At 31.6% G+C, this 17,850-nt stretch overlaps 1 protein-coding gene and 1 long non-coding RNA gene across 2 annotated transcripts in view; one reads left to right on the top strand and one right to left on the bottom strand.

The window, feature by feature from the left end:
• Positions 1-15,564, bottom strand: part of LOC125384799 — a 30,911-nt gene extending 15,347 nt beyond the window's left edge. The window contains exon 1 of the mRNA XM_048404736.1: positions 15,426-15,564. Coding sequence (XP_048260693.1) covers positions 15,426-15,444 — 19 coding nt within the window. The 5' untranslated portion in view covers positions 15,445-15,564. The remainder of the gene's footprint in view (positions 1-15,425) is intronic.
• LOC125384801 lies at positions 9,329-10,227 on the top strand. The gene is made up of 3 exons (XR_007223588.1): positions 9,329-9,642; positions 9,719-10,005; positions 10,173-10,227. It is a non-coding gene; the product is annotated as an uncharacterized LOC125384801 (long non-coding RNA).
• Positions 15,565-17,850: the final 2,286 nt, after the last annotated feature.

The following is a 17,850-nucleotide window of genomic DNA, read 5'->3' on the forward strand; positions in this document are numbered from 1 at the left end:
TCATCCCTACGTCATGCACCGATACTATTTTTCTTTTACGCTGTGACACTTACTTCTCTGCTTGACCATGCGATCCTGATCATCATGCAAATGGTCTAAGACTGTTGTCGTAATACTCTACGGAATAACTAAAATTGTTGTATCGTTCTAACACGTTATAGATTTTATTAAAGAGGAACGTTTACTCGATAGAAGACTCAGATTCATGAAATAAGACACCGGTTTTCCCTGACGCCACTTTACGATATAAATAATTAAATTTTTTCTCCCTCGTATACGGAAAGCTTAAAATACTTTTCCTGTATTATCTATGCCAAATCTCCTGTCAATTTCGTTACTAAAATAAATGTTACAGTTATCAGCAATAATCGCCTGCACTCGACTATACGTTTCTTTAATTAAAAATTTATCAAAGCGAAGTCTTCGATTCTTTAAATTCTGCAAAATTTGATGAAACGCGCAATGACTCGAAACTTCTGACGAGTAATGTACGCGAAAGACTCTGTATACTCGTTAGGTCGTTCCTTAAACGAGAAACAGATCGAACTGTTTGCGTTCGAGTCAAACGTAAAGGGAAAAGATTAAATTTCCTAACTTTCCGTCGATAGGATCTTCATCGACGTTTATGACAGTTGACTTCTCTTAATTAGCGAAGCTTCAAGCTTTCGATATTTCCAAGTTTCAATAATTCTCATTCTCCGTTCGCCTTTCAATGACCGTTATTAGCGTGAGCGTGTGTCAATAATCAAAGCGAACGATGCTCTTTTGAACCTTCCTTTCCTCTTCCATTCGTCTTCCTTTTCAGAACGGAATAATGGCTAGATCTACTTTACTCGTTGCGCTGATTTAACGAGCGCGTGTTTATTCTCTCTTTATTCTTCGTCTGCTTCTGCCCTCGCATCTGTTGAACATCGATTCGATTGCTGAACTCGACTGTGTGATTCTCCTATCAGGAACGACATTTGCGTCGGGATATACATGTTACGGTCGTTCTTTAAAATTCTTCTAAATTAAAAGTTCCTTAAAACTCTCCTAGCTGCAAAGTTCTTCTCCTGAAAGAGTCGCGGTAAACGTGGATATCTGACGTTACGCGTTCGTTAACGAGCATCTCTTATGTCAAATATTACAAAGCAACGATTTACCCAAAATATAGAAATATCTTCCGAAATAGCGGACTCATCGTTAGATTATTAGATCGCGGATGTTCGTGCATTTGTGGGAATTTTAAAAATGCAAAAGTCCATGAAACGTTTAGGAAACGTAGAGGATGAAATAAATCTCTATCCGTTTCGGTTTATTCAGTCGTATTCGTGAAAGTAGCAAACTGCACGAACATACGTATATTATTATTATTATATCTTGTTTTTGCGAAAAGCATTTCTCTTGCAAGCATTTGCCTTTTATATTTCTTACTTTTGGCGTTCCGCGTACTTATAGGAAATTGCAGCTTAATCGTTGCAATAAAACTTATCGCTTTCTATTTTCCGTTTCTGCACATCTTCGTAAATTTATCGCATTAGCGACGTGAAGTATAACGGACGATTGATCGTAAATTGAAATCACAAATTCCCCATCGACCATTTCACAACAGACTGCCGCAGTTGCATGTTTTATAGGGGTGAATAGCCGCAGAGAAATCGATTCCAGTTCTACAAGGGACAAATGTTATTGCTTTCATTTGAGAGCTCTGCCTAAGTATATTGTTCGTGGATTTACTGCAACTATGTTTGGGATTCTGAATTGCAACCTCCCAAGAGATAACTTCGAAATGCTCTAAATATCGTATCGAGTACTTTCACGTAATGATATATTTGTTTTTTGACAAATAAATAAAGAAAAGAAAAGAAGAGTAAAATACACATCGAGAGTATTTTACCTCGAATACGTATTCAAGGATTATTTGCAGATTTTTCAGACCAAAGATACTTTTGTAAAGTGTATAATCATTTATCTGGATAGTATTAAAAGTACTTCGTTTCTAGTAGGATTATATAATATCAATATCGTATTTAGGAAGTTGTGAAATTGCGAACTTATTAATAGGAAACACCATATAGATACAGAGAATGAAATTACTGATCGATACAGAGGATATTAATTCATTTAATATCTTGGCGATAGCAGATGATCGCTTCGCAATTAATCAGTACTCTGCAATTTATAATTGGATATAATGCAGTTAATTATTTAAATCAATTGTTACGTGTATAAAGATTGATAGCAGGTATTTATAACTTTTCTGCCATTTTCACATTAAGCATGATGAAGCAGTTGAATGATTAATTGATTCTCTTTAACATAGCCATGAGGGAGACGAATTTTTTTAAAAAGAAATATTCTCTTACCAACTACCGTCGGTAAAATACCGAGCGTAGGATTAAACTGTTAGTTGTGAAAACTATTAATATTAAATTAACGTTCGTTGGAATTATATTTTCAAAGTCTCATCTTTATGTATACTACCTGAAGTATAATATTTCTCCAAATAGTGAAATATAAAATAGTGAAATGACGATGTTACAGTAAAAATTGTTTTATCGTACAAAATTGAATATCTTTGTGTATTTGCTACGATATAAGAAGATATAAGAAGAAACTTTCAATCATGAGAAAGATAGAATATAATGAAATATATTCAGACATTGAATAAAAATTTTTATTTTCATTTCGGAAGATGGAACGAACACGAAATATGCAGCAAATTTTGCGAATATTTCAAAATGAAGGAACTGCGCAAATATAAATATTTGCTAGTTAATTGCACTTAATATGGAACACCTGACTTTAAAAGCATCCCAAAAAGAGAAACATGCTTTTCTTTTCAATTGCTTTCGAGAAATTAATAAGTCCTTTCTGTGTCGCTTTATAAATTCTTTTAACATCGATATTACGTTTTTTCCTAATATTAAATTCTAACAATTTCTTACAATTTTTTAGCTGAAAGTTGTATTAAAATAATTTTGGCAACTGCTGAAAATTGTTGAAATTGTTGCACCAAGAGCGTAATTTCTGGGAAAAAAGGGCCGATGAGAACTCAAATCCTTCCGGGACTGTTTTACTCGCTCTATTAAACAAACATGTTTAATGATAAATTATGCAAAAAGTAATATTTTTTACGTTCATTATTTAACACGATTCTCAGAAAAATTTTATAGGCTGTCAAACGTAACAATCAACTGCATTCGATCAACATACTTTCATTTTTAAGGAAATATTTCATTTATTATTTGCGTTATTACTTTAATAAACGTTTGCTATACCATTAACGTTCATATCATTGTATTATGTATAAACCAACGTTTACTTACAGCTTTACCCTTACATAACGTCAATCTTCGAAAGAATTACGGATTTTTATTACACAATATATTAATCTTAGTTATTATAACGTTAAGTTATTAGCAAAATTACAAAATTGAAGTTACCAGAAGAAAAAAAGCGAGGTGTTCGTTTCCTCTTTTACAAATATAGAAGAGGAAGGTTGCTTAAGAATGATTAAAACGTAAAATGAAATTCTAATTAAATAAACGCCGTATTACCATTTTTCTACTATAGTTTCGAGTAAATTCCGCGCACTAATCGTATTTCTCTACGGCACAATAATAACATTCTGTTAATCAGCCTTTGAAATGTCACCGCAAATGTTCCATGTGCAACGTGACGTGCATTCCGTGATAATTTTCTTAAACTATGTGAAGTTAACGTTTATAACATTCTATAAAGTAATAAGCAAACTAAATGAATAGCCTTCATCACGCTGTATATCCTGTTTGCATATTTAATATTAATATCAAAGCTTCCATGCAAAAAGATGTTGTATTTTGCAAGCGTATTTTATTACCGAGTGCATAATAATTCATTAACAATCCCCACGATTTATCGTCACAGTACGAAAGTACGTTCAATAATTTATATTCTGTTTTTAAACAGCCTGTTGTAGCTATACTTTGTTTTCACGTATTTCAAGTAAACATATCATCGATAAATACACCAGTACAAACGCTATTATATCGATGCAAACGTTAAAACATTTTCATCATGGTGAAATGTATTTGGTACATCAATTTTAGCGAATTCAATTAATGTATGACGAATGTTAAGCATTTACTTTGATTCGTTGAGTTTTAAGAATGAAATTAATTAAAATTTCCTTCAATCAAGGTAGATGTAATTTTAACAGAAAATTCCATTAAATTTCTATAAGTATTTCTAATGGTTACTCTTATGCCTATAGATAAAAATTAAAAAGCAAACTATCCTATAAAAATTAACAGATAAGATTATTTTTTCCTGTTAATTTCTATGCCATAATTGCCTCTTCGATTCCCTATTTCTCTACGATTTATTCGTCTCGTACACAATTTTAACCTAATATTTGTAACAACAGACAGAGATACTTAGTTAGATTTAACACGATTCTTTTTTTCGCTTTTGTTAAAAAATTATTCGCAGACCGCAGCTCCTCCTTCGATAAATTTTAATTCTCATTACGTGTACGTACATAAAACGTAGCGAGTACGAAACAATCACAGAATAACGTGATCTTCGATGAGATGCGATGTTTTAATAAGTTCTGATAATAGATGCATCATTAAATATGTAATTGGAAATGGTTGTTAATCGCGAGCATTAAATAATAATGTAATTTGAAAATAAATTAAATTCGATATATTTATACCGAATATATTAAAGACGTTTTAACATCGACATATTCAACATTTACTACTATTTTCCAGGCACAATATCTTCTTGTCGTTACGTATTTGAAACCTCCATAATATCTGAATTTATTTTAGCGGACACAGCAGTATGTAAAAGTTACATTAATAAATAAAAAAAAAAAAAAAAAAAAAAAAAAAACAACAAATCGCGAGTATCTTCGTTAACTTACAAGATACGTATTATTAAATATCCAAAGAACAATTCTAAACAATTTTGCAGAAATAACATTCCAAACAAATATAATACTTATTAATTGATATATTAAATTTCTCATTTCGTTGAATTGTTTTCTACATTTAAATTATTCCTGGATAGATAGGAATTATACGAAACTCACGAAATAAGGAAATAAGCAAAATAAAAAGAAAAAAAGAAGAAAAAAGGGAAGAAACTGGTAGATTTTACTTATCGTTAAATTTATATTCTTAAACCAAGTTAAACTTAGTTCGCCATCTTCGTGATATTACGCAATTCAACAAACTGTCAGATGCAAATACAACGTTAACATATAATTGTAACGATAAAAGTTATATTCGAAGTTATGGTAATCTCTTCTGCTATGACTCATCATTGTGCAACTGTAACTTATACCATTAACAAATCTGTATTTTCAGCCACGTTTCTAACTATAATCGTACATTCCATGTACATAAGTAATGTCCACATTGAGGAACGTATAACGCTTAGTTAATAAATTCGAAACCACATCGTTCGCGTGTAGTCCACGTGAACTATATTTGAATTGTGTTAAAATGGCAATTTGTAAATTTTATACGTCATATCGAAGGGATTAAGGATATTGAAGGAGAATACATTAATATTCGAGTCGCGTACATAAGTCTTAATATTACGAGCATAAATCTCCAAAATCTTCCGAATCTCCGTCGTATCTCAGCCACGTGAAATTATTTTTCATAATTTTAGTACGTTATTGATCTACGATATAGTAAAAGTTCTATACAATAAGTAATAAGCTTTATACAATAGCTCGTGGTTGATAACTCCGCGTTAAATACAATTTATGGCAACAAAATTTTATCCTATTCTAACAGTTCGTGGAAATAAAAATCGACGGACTTATGTAACTTCCAGTTGGCGAATCGATCGAATCGACTGTTATTCATTGAATTTTCCAGGATCGCTAAAATAGGCTAAATCTCACGGACCAAGAAATTTCCGACGATATGAAGGAATTAGGTAACGTTGTCGGAGAAGAGTGCGCGAATGTAATACAATATACCTTGGAAAAGTAAAACGTTTCTTTTAATAATGTAAATGGGCTGAAAAATATTGCGGCAAAAGCGAGCAATTACTGATTCTACGTGAAAAACCGAGTGGAAAATGTGGAATAAAATTTGTAAAAATTTAAGTACACCGGTTAAATCCTCAATTTCGATCCTCGGATGAAAAAAAATTAATTGTAATAAATCATACCAGGTGTTTTTCCTATCTTTCTTATTTTTCACGTAGAATCACACTCTGTGTTTCTATTCGATCTATTGGCCAAAATCTATAAATTTCACGTGGCGATCAACGTATTGATGCATTCTGTCAATTAAAAAAAGAAGATATAGCTTAACGTAGAATAATCTTTTTTATTGCGATAGTGATGGAAATTTCATTATCGAGATTAATCGTGACCTTGTTGAAAGTCTGATCGGCGCTATAACGAAAGAGTAGTTAGGCGAGCGGAATCACGGCGTGGAATGGAAAAGCGTGAGAAAGTAGTCTCATAATGTAATTAATGATCGAGGAATCGAAATTCTGTCGTATTTTACAGCGAGGATAAGAACTACTCAAGCGACAATCGAATGTCACTTAAGCGCTCTGGAGATGGAATCAATTAGTACTTGAGTGGCGTTAATTCTTGCGCGAAGATCAATTTTCGCAAACTATTCGAAAAATAAGGATTAAAAGGTTTTTACATAGGGAAGCGTAGGATTGAAGCTTAGGATTTAATTTTGACGCGAATAAATGAAAGTTTAAGAATCGAGATTTAATTGAAATAAAAGTAGGATCGTTAAATTAAAAAACGTGAATAATTCTCAATTTTTGTCGCATATGAAGTATAGCCACAAGTCTTTCAAATAATAAAATATTTAACCAACGTTAAATATTTAACTATAACGTGAAAGTAATATAAATGTAAATGAATATCGAACATTCTGAATTATAACACCAATTAATCGCATGCTAATTAATATTTATGAATCATAAGTGAAACACGATGGAAAATCGAAATTCGATATATATTTCGAACCGTAAAAATAAGATCAGTAGAATGAACATGAGTTGGTGTACACTAGTTTTTTATTAAATGAAAAATAATAGATACGAATAGTAATAATAATAGAATATTTCTTAATTAACTTTTTCATTAATAGATATTATGTTTACATATATACAAATAAATATAATTTTCTACAAATAATATATATGTTATCAATTTAGGATATGAGTATAAAATTTCTCACCATGTCACAAATTTTCCCGAACGTTATTTTTCGCATTTGAACTTGCAGTTGGATACTACGACTATATTTCTTATATCTGTTTACAAGTTTAATAAAACTATTTTACGCCATGGCTTCGCTTGTTACTTACGGCTTCTTCAAACCAAGCGATTAACAGATGGAATAAAGCTGAAATTACGTGATATAATATGCGCGTATACTTCGTGTGCCTGACATTACGAGCATCACACTACTTACAAAGAAGATTTTACCTTGTATAAATCATACTTTTACTTTAGCAGCATAATAAATTTTATCCGATTACTTGAAAGCTGTTTGTATTCCGAGTTATTAAGCATCGTTATAACAACGAATGGTGTTGATAATTCTCTAATTTATTTAAATTTCCAAATTAACATAAAGTGTTACGTAATCATTTTATAAATGTCTTAAAACGTTATGAAAATTATTTTATATGAAATCTTCCCTTAGAGAACGTGGGCAGATGAATATTAAACTTTGATGGAACGCATCTAACGATGAAATATTACATATCTATGAAATTCATCTAAATGATTAAATATCAGATATCTATGGTATTCATCAAACGATTGAATATCAAATAATATAAAATAAATATAAAATAACAGTTAGCAACATTTCGATATTATGGATTAATTGAATTAACTTTTAAATCGAAACACAAACGTGTTAACTACAACCTGCGGATTAAAGCGATTACAACTTACAAATTAACATAAAGTGTTACGTAATTATTTTATAAATGTCTTAAAACGTTATGAATATTAGTTTATATGAAATCTTCCCTTAGAGAACGTGGGCAGATGAATATTAAATTGTGATGGAACGCATCTAACGATGAAATATTACATATCTATGAAATTCATCTAAATGATTAAATATCAGATATCTATGGTATTCATCAAACGATTAAATATCAAATAATATAAAAAAAAATATAAAATAACAGTTAGCAACATTTCGATATTATGGATTAATTGAATTAACTTTTAAATCGAAACACAAACGTGTTAACTACAACCTGCGGATTAAAGCGATTACAACTTTTTCCTTTTTTTTTTACTTTTTTTTTTTTGATAGGAAAACTTCAACCAATACTTTTGTGTAAGCCTGTGAGGTAAGCCTCGACTTCTAAACTAACTTCGTAAGCTATAGAACTAAAAGAGCATAATCGTAATGTGATACGAATAGTCGGAAGAAATTTAACATTTATTTAAAAACTATATATATGTATTTAAAAACCGCTATATTACAAAGTCTTTAACTATATTTTTATAAATCTGTATAATTTTTTAGAATTTTAAAAGGATACATATATATATGCAAGCTCCCTAGATTTCATGTAGGATAGGGATTCTTTTTGTTTCGCGGGTAGCACGACAGGCTGTGTTTCATGGACAGACCGATCTTCCCTTGTTTTACGGACGACCATTTTAAGCACGTTTTTCCCGAACGGACGGACAGAGAGTTACATTAGAGACAAACAAGGTTACGGAATAGTTATTTAAGATTTTAAAGACTGAAGAAGAAAGATCGGTAGCTCAGGACGTTGAAAATCGATTCTCAATTTTCAGGTAAACATTGTACTAAAGACTTGTTATTTCCCGTTTATATAATTATTGTTATTTATTGTTATAAACGCATATTAATTGTTGTTTATTTTTGTATTTTATTATTTACTTCATAATAAAAACTCGATTTTCAGACTACAGAATCGATCCCTGAATTATCACCAAATTACGATTTTACAAATCGATTTTCACTACGCCATGCCGTTAGAAGTGAAGCTACGTATCGCCATGAACGAGAACGCAAGGGGGGGGGGGAGAAAATAGAATGCATAAGAATCCATAAGAAAACCAGAAGATGAAGTATGTGATGTCTTTCCTCCAGAATATCAAGCAAGAGATCATCATCCGCGGTTATTCAGTTTATCGATAGTGAAGAAAGCCGCAAACAACTTAACCAAGGTAAGCCATTACAGAAACATTGCACTCACGATGGATGACGCAACGGCAGCGTCATACATCGGTACAAGTTTAAACTTCGTGTTTCGAGATATTTACTTAGAAGAATCGGAGATCATCCCCACAAGGAAAATAAAGACCGAAATCGAAAAGCCCAATCTTCAAACAGAAACATTATTAGAGATCTTCCAGAAACAAAACATGCATGAGAGAGAAGGCACATACTTTGTCATAAAACAATTTGATGGAACGCAAAAAACCACAGATTGGAGTATGAAATATTCATATTTCACATATGCATCCCTTCCATACTCTAATATGAGTATGAAACCGAATACGAAATCCAAACTGATGAAAAAAGGATCAAGAATTTGAAGAAATATTTGGGAAAAACAGCATCAGAATGGTACCAGACAAATCTGCTGAAGGATGAAGAATACAACTGGGAAAATTGGAAGGTGGCAGTTCAAAAAGCTTCTGGCAATAAAGGTTGGTCTGCAGTACGATACGCTTATAACTTTAAATACATTTCAGGTTCATTCACTGAATATGCCATAAAAAAGGAATGATTAATATTGGAAGTAAGGAGGAAGACTTCTGAAGAGACAGGGATAAATCTAATTGTTATTGGGTTACCCATACACATTCAAGATAAAATCAATAAGAAACAGTACAATCAACAAATGGCTTAATAGGATTCTTGGGGCAATATCAGACGAAGGGAAGAAAAACACAAGGGAGTAACACAAGATTGGACAGAAAGCCAGAGCCACCGCCCAAGAAACAACCTTGTGTGATTTATGAAGCACTGAATTTCCCAGGTCAATTTCACCCAATAACAACTCACCAAAGAAATACATGCACATACTCATCAATCATTTTTCAAGGGCTGTTTTTATGTCCACATCTAAAACACAACACACAGAAGATATCATAAAACTTATAGACTCGACAGGAGAAACTGATTCCATAAAAATTATCCTTGCAGACCGATACCCAGTAATGACATCCAAAGAAATTCAAGAGTATAGGAGGAAAAGGAACATTAAATTAATTTTCACCTCGACAGACTGCCCATCCTCCAATGGACTGAACAAAAGGGTAAATCAAACATTAGTAAACAGGATCAGATGTAATTCAGACAAAAATAAGAGAAACTGGACAAAAATCACAGAAGAAAGCATAGAAGATAAGAACAATAAGATAAGAACAATAACACCAGACACAGTGTAACGGGGTTTGCCCCAAATCATTTACTGAATGGAAAAATGATTGAAATCATAGTCCCTAAGGAAATAATGGAGAATAAGATAAACCTAAAAAGAGACAGAGAAGAAGCATTCAAAAACTCAACAAGAAATTTCGAAATCAACAAACAAATCAACAAATAAAAAAAGAAGAGAACACGAATTTAAAATCGGTGATATGGTCTTCACCCATAACGGAAAAAAAATGAATAGAAATAAGCTGGAAGAAATTAGGAAAGGACCTTTCATAATTCTAAGAAGGATTTCAAACTCCATATATGAAGTGGATAACGGTAATCGGAGATCTGAAGGGAATCTGTTCCACTCCCCATTCGAGGGGCGGTGTAAACTCCCTAGAGTTCATGTAGGATAGGGATTCTTTTTGTTTTACGGGTAGCACGACAGGCTGTGTTTCACGGACAGACCTTCTTTTGTTTTATGGACGACCATTTTAAGAAGCAAATTTTTCGCGAACGGACGGACAGAGAGTTACATTAGAGACAGACAAGGTTACAGAATAGTTATTTAAAATTTTAAAGACTGAAGAAGAAAGATCGGTAGCTCAGGACGTTGATAATCGATTCTCGATTTTCAGGTAAACATTGTACTAAAGACTTCTTATTTCCCGTTTATATAATTATTGTTATTTATTGTTATAGACGCATATTAATTGTTGTTTATTTTTCTATTTTATTATTTACTCCATAATAAAAACTCGATTTTCAGACTACAGAATAGATCCCTGAATTATCCCCGGATTGCGATCTTACATATATGTACATATTTGTATATTTATATATATATATAAATATATATATATATATATAGAGAGAGAGAGAGAGAGAATGTTACAAGGAAGTAATCTAAAACTTCGTAAATTTGTAGTACATGTTTAATGAGAGAAGTATAAAATATCTGATAAGCGTAGATCCAAAAATTAATCCTATTTATTTGATATACCGTACTTTTTATTTAACATTTAAATCGAACGTTTAAATCGAACCCTCGATAGAATAGATAGAATAAACGTGTCCAATAAAATAATCTCCTCCATCATCTGATTTGAATTCAACGAATTTTTTTTTATGAATACACATAGAGAGAAATCTACCTATTGTGGACACACGTACAAATCAATAAATAATGCATGTCGTGCAATATCGGCTACAGAAGGAATAAATAGAGAATTATGTATTATCCACAGATGGCAGTTATACAGTGACTACGAAAGGTATTTAAATAATATGAATATAAATACATGATACATGTATTAAACTTGGTATTATTTACTGGTACTTTCATACGATTATAAGGATTTGATTTGAAATATAAAAGCTGATAGGAAAACGGTTCATTGGAAAATATGGACACGCGCAAATATTTTCTCGTGCCCGCAGTATATTAAAACAGAAAGTCAAATGAAATATTTCTTATCAATGGCGAAGGATATTTTTCTCTTCTTCTTGACCCAGCAATTGGATTTCAAATATTATATAACGTTGATTAAAATTTCCTTTTCTCTCGAGTGAGTACTATAAGATCACAAAATGACATAGATCTTTTCTTTGCAACTTGCTGAATATAAAACTGCGTCCTTTTACAGGCAACCATGTATATTCCAAGCGTGATGAAGGGATTAGATCATCGTATCGTAAATTATGCTTACTTCCAACCGCAAAGGCAGACTTTCTTTTTGCTTGTCTCTTTGCTTCGAGGGCCAGCGAACTCTTCACTCTATATGACAGAAACAGCCTAGAATCCAGGGGGAAATTTGAAAGTCAATCAAGGAAGGAACTGCAAGATGGACAGAGCAAGGTCTCGTAGAAATGTTGAGATTCGTTTCTCGCAAATTACGAGATACGGAAACGTTTAAAGTCATCTACAGGCGGAAATCTGTTCAAGACAGTCGCGGTAATGTTTCGACGTTATATTTCATACGTTAAGCCAGCTATTATTTAAATATGTTCTTTGAAATTAAGTAAAATCAAAGTAGCTGAAAAAGTACAGCTGATAAAATTACGTTCAAAACGTGAATGAACAATAATTTTTACTTTCGTTACGCTGTTGTTATCGATTATCCATTATTTCTTATGGCAAGAAATGGGAACGTGCTTAATTTACGATAAAAACGAGAAACAATACGTAAAATATTTTTCACGATAAATTATTTTCATATTGTTTGAAATAATTTTACGCTTCCGCGATATAAGTGGCGAATGTAATTGAACAAGAATCATTTTTGATAAATGTAACAGATATATACCGTATATATATGCAAAATATATTGTAACGTGTTAATCCATAAAGTTACGTAAAATTATTGGAAATCTATGTACGTAGGTATGTTTAAATATTTCATTCATGTTTTTATTCCATTGAATTGCAAGTTATATAAAATCATTTCATTAATAGTATAGTTCAATGATATAAGAATTGCGAATTAAGAATATTGTTTATTAGTGATATAAATAATTAAATTAGTAATAATGTATACTTAACACGTTCTTGTATTTTGTTATTAAGGTAGAGTTAAATGGTTAAAGAATTAAAATTATTTGGCTCTTCTTTCAAAATTATTTCAATCTCAATCTCATGTTTTAGAAGGGAAAACTATAATTTTTGTTCTTAAAACATATCATCCCCTAATAGTCTGCGTTCGAATCATGATTATTCTAAAAACCACTATGATTGTGTTATTGAAACAACGTCATCAACTAGTTTCTTAAAGTACGTAGATGCTATTGAAACAAACTACGTACATGCATAGTAAGTTTATATGAATATTAAATATAAGAAACTTCGTTTGACTTGATTTGGCTGAAATCAGCTTGTCGAAGTGCATCATAGAAATAAGTCACGTCGATCAAAGTTGTAGCGCAATATCTATTAGACTGTCATTAAAGTCATCGTTGGTACATTAATAGATGGTATCATACAGTTAAACGACATGTCATAATATTCTTTCATCTAAACCATAGTAGCAACAGACTGTTTCCTACAGACTAGAGGTATTTCATGGGACGATCATATAAATTCTTAAATACAATAATGTATAATACACATACATACATACATGAACCAAGTCTGTAAGCATAATCTATAGACTATAATAAATACGTGAAACATTTTGAATTCTGTATTAGATTTGAAGAAATCTCGAATAAATCAAAAGATATTAAATACTACAAAACTGTGAGCATTATTAAGGATTAGGATGTGATTTTTTGAAAGATATAAATATAATTTATGAATAGTTTCAAAGATGAAGGTGAAAGAAATCTGTAACAAGAATTAGTCCCTTAAGGAAACGTTAATTACTTTGTTACTGTGGAAACACTTGTGGATTCTTCGTTATAAAACTAACAATTATCTTTTATCTAAAGGATATGTTATAATACAAAGATTCTTAAAATTATTCGATGGAATATCCTATTGATATTAATGCTGATTACCTACTTTTTAACCTATCATTTACAAAGAACAGTTTATTTATCGAAGCTATAAACTTTTTTGTCCACTTCAGAGCTTTCATCGACGATTTATGACGTACATGGTGCAATAATGCCTAATGCGATTTTCTTTAATATCCCATATTGCATACATTCTCGTACCGATTACACAAATTGTTTGAATTCAAGAAACATGAGATCACTATACCGGTATAAATTTGTTATTTACTTGATCTGAAATATCCTTTCAAGTTTGAAGTGAAATTGAAATTCTTTCAAATAATCTTTGACTTAAAGATGTTATTTATAGTTTCGCGTTTATCGATATTGATTCCCTAAATTTAACTGATTTTATATGTATATTTATTTTACGACTTAAGCATTACATGTTAGTTTAAGTATCATTTACATACCAGCTACTTGAAATCCATTTAATTTCATGTAACTTAACTAATTACAGAACAAGGTTTAACTTTTACGCTAATTAAGCTCAAAATGTCCATGAAGCATGATTTGTTTCTGGAAAGTCATTTAACTATTTTAACTAACGAAATGTATAACGAAAACTATCGATTTTCAGAACTTTATAATATAATGGAATCGTTTTACATATTTGCGGACAAACAACACAACACAGTTTTCGTCTATAAATACGAAATAAAAAATTTAAATAAAAATTATATTAATCCTTTCGATACGAGTTGTTTTTTAACATCGATGGTACGTATAAAGCAGTAAAGCATGTGCGTGACCTGAATACATTTCCGGTCTTTTTATAACGATTGTGAACAAATAATGTAAAAATAACCTTCAAAACTATAACGTATGTTTCCAGATAAAGAAAATAATCACAGACTTCGCTGGATGCATAAGCATTCATAGACAGCATCAATGGAATTTTTTCTGATGAATATGTACTTCTCCTGTAGGAAACTATGAGATGACTCGTTTGTTTGTAAGAAATGTTCAAGAGCAGTTATGAAATCATTTACGGATTTCACTACGTTTTACATATTCGAAACTTTCCATCTTTGCATTTCTTTTCTGTCTCCCCTTTCTCATGAATACTTGAATACATGATTTTTTCAAATGCAAAAAAAAAGAAAAAAAAAATGCTAATTCGTATATTACAAAACTTCACAAAAATAATCGTAAGAATCTGATCTATTTTTTCTCGTATATTTCCTTGTTTGGAAAAAGGAATAATTTATGACTTGTAATTTGTAAAATTACGCTAATAATATCAGTTTACTTGTACAAGATGGCCACCATACAGATATTTGTCACATTAGAAAATGTAGACCTAACCAAACAGGAATATTACACATTACAAGTTAACGTACATATATATGTAGTATCTATTTACAAGTATCGCAGATTACCTCTTGAAAAGTAAGAAAACATAAAGACTAAAGTAAAGTTGTAAATCTAAACTACAGTTCAAGTTATACAAGGCATGCAAAGCTTCTCTTGAAACGTTAGGTGCGTACTTCGATATACAATATAAAGAAACATAGTCCGCGAGAAAAGCTACATAGTACATACCATACAGATCCCTCGCCATAACTTTGTCAATATGCGCAACGAAATCGGTAATTTTCGCGCCACCACTCAAACACCGTTTCTCTCGCTTTGGATAATTGAATCAAATCCAGATCGTCCATGTTTACAGCGAAGCAACACGTGATACCGCCAAAAGTGCTTTCCACCCCCTCACATAACTGACATCGGCCGTCCGTGGATCCAACGGAAGGATTTTGAACGTTGGAGAATGCGTAACGCTGATTGGCTATTGAGCTCGGGGGTCGATCGTATAAAGGGACGCCGGGTCGCAACGAGCCTCACAGTACCGCTTCGACTGTGAACGCGATAGGAATTGGATTGTCTATTTTACAAAGCTCCTTTATCTTTTGCAATAATTACATTCGAATGTCTTTTCAAGCGCTAACGATATAATCGACGTTTGGTAAGCGATTAGTAACTGCGAATTCGTAGAATTCGTGGATAATTCTCGAGCTGTTTCGTGCGTACGCGATATTAAGCGGCACGCAAACAGGTGCATCTATTCGCGTAGCGCAAGAAATGTATCACGGAAGTTGTTGCAGGTAATATCCATCGACAAACGGGACAATTCGGGTGTACAATCTACGCCTATAACTGCGCAGTAGGGCATATTGTCTCGCAAAGGCCAAAGCTGTAAATCTTCGTTACTTATACCGGTTTCATGGTGAGTGTTAATTTTTTACTTATTCGATGGTATAATAATACCGTTATTACGAGGTAAAAGTTTTTGGATGCGTGATTTCTTGATTGAAGAGACGCTATCATTATTAAAAGTTTGAATATCCCGCCACTAGCGAGGGAAACATAATACAGAATGATTCTTTCATTTGCTTACATTCGATTTGTTAATTTTACTCCTATTCTCCTTTTTAATTCGTAATTTAATTGTGAGGACATATGCTATGGAGCAATTTTTGTTACTTTTAGCATCGTTGCTTTATTTGTTAAGACTGTTGAGCAATACGATCGTTTACTTTATTTACTGCCTTGTTTGCTATTATTTTACTTTTAAAGACAGGTATTTTGGAAATATAAACTTCTACATATTGGTATAATATTGATATACTTGAGATAAGCTCGTTTATGCTGTTACTGTTTAGGATCGTTTATTCATTAAGGTTATTGTAATCATATGACAACGAGAACTAGTGTAAAATATATAAAACGTATAATTCTATTTTAATAATCAATTTTTAGTGTCTTTAGCGAAACGAATTGATTCGTATTAAAAATGTCGTTTAGTGAATAGGAAAATAGGACACTGAAGATTTAACTAATTTAAAACGATTTAGTTATTGAAGATAGTACTTGCTGAGCAAATGGATCGCGAAGTTGTCATAACGCTACAAATGATACACGCTTGTTAAATGAAAATCCATCGACTTTTCATTTTTCCATTTGTTTAAGAAATATGTTATCCTATTAGTTTATTCCATTAATTTTTATAATGATATATGCAAACAAAAGTGTATAAATAATAATATACAAATAATTTTTTAACTTAAATGTCACTTATTTAATGTGAATAGATAGAATGCTATAAGTATACTACTACTTTGTTTCTTATATTCTCGTGAATAATAATTCTTTAATCGATAGTTCCATGGATATTTAGAATAATATCTACGAATTATTTAGAAATGCATAAAAATCCACGGTTTGTTTAATCGTATAGATACATACATAGATAGGTTGAAGGTTTATTTTGAAAATTCATTAGAAACCTAAGAAGTGAATTTACGAACTGCACAGGCGGATAAGTTTGAACGCGAGAAAGAGTGTGGTTCTTGAGTTCGATGATTTTTCCAAGTAACAGTCTTAATTCACGTGCGAATGTTAAATTGGAAATCTTTTAAGCTTTACGCAAATTATACACACGGTTTACACAATAAATATTTATAGAGGTGAAAATGATCTTTAAAACAATCCTTCGTATTAAAACCAAATATTTGAGTAATTCTTAAGGCGAAGATCGCGAATATATTACATAGAGGAAACGTTGCAGAGTAACGTAAAATAATGTTCGTGATACAATTAAAGGCCGCGCTTAAACTAACAGTTCGATCGGGAAAATTCATTACCTTTTAAAAATTCAAATCCAATTAAACAGAATCCAACGAAATTGAATTTCCGTTTAAAAATCTTGTACAAGCCTTTAAAAATCAACGTATGTACCTACTTGTCGCTCTACAAATCCTCGCCGCTATAAATTTCCCTGTCTTAAAAGAAGTAGAAGATACAAACTATATAAACCACATAATTTTTATCGCTTTATATCACGTTGCTATAATACGTTTTATATCACGCGTAATATAGTTTCCCAGCCACAGTGGCGTTACAAGGGCGAGACCATACGTGTCTTAATGGCGTTGTTTCGTTAATATCGAATAATATCGCGCATCGACGA

This window comes from Bombus terrestris, chromosome 3, assembly GCF_910591885.1.
Source record: "Bombus terrestris chromosome 3, iyBomTerr1.2, whole genome shotgun sequence".
In the NCBI taxonomy this organism is placed as follows: domain Eukaryota; kingdom Metazoa; phylum Arthropoda; class Insecta; order Hymenoptera; family Apidae; genus Bombus; species Bombus terrestris.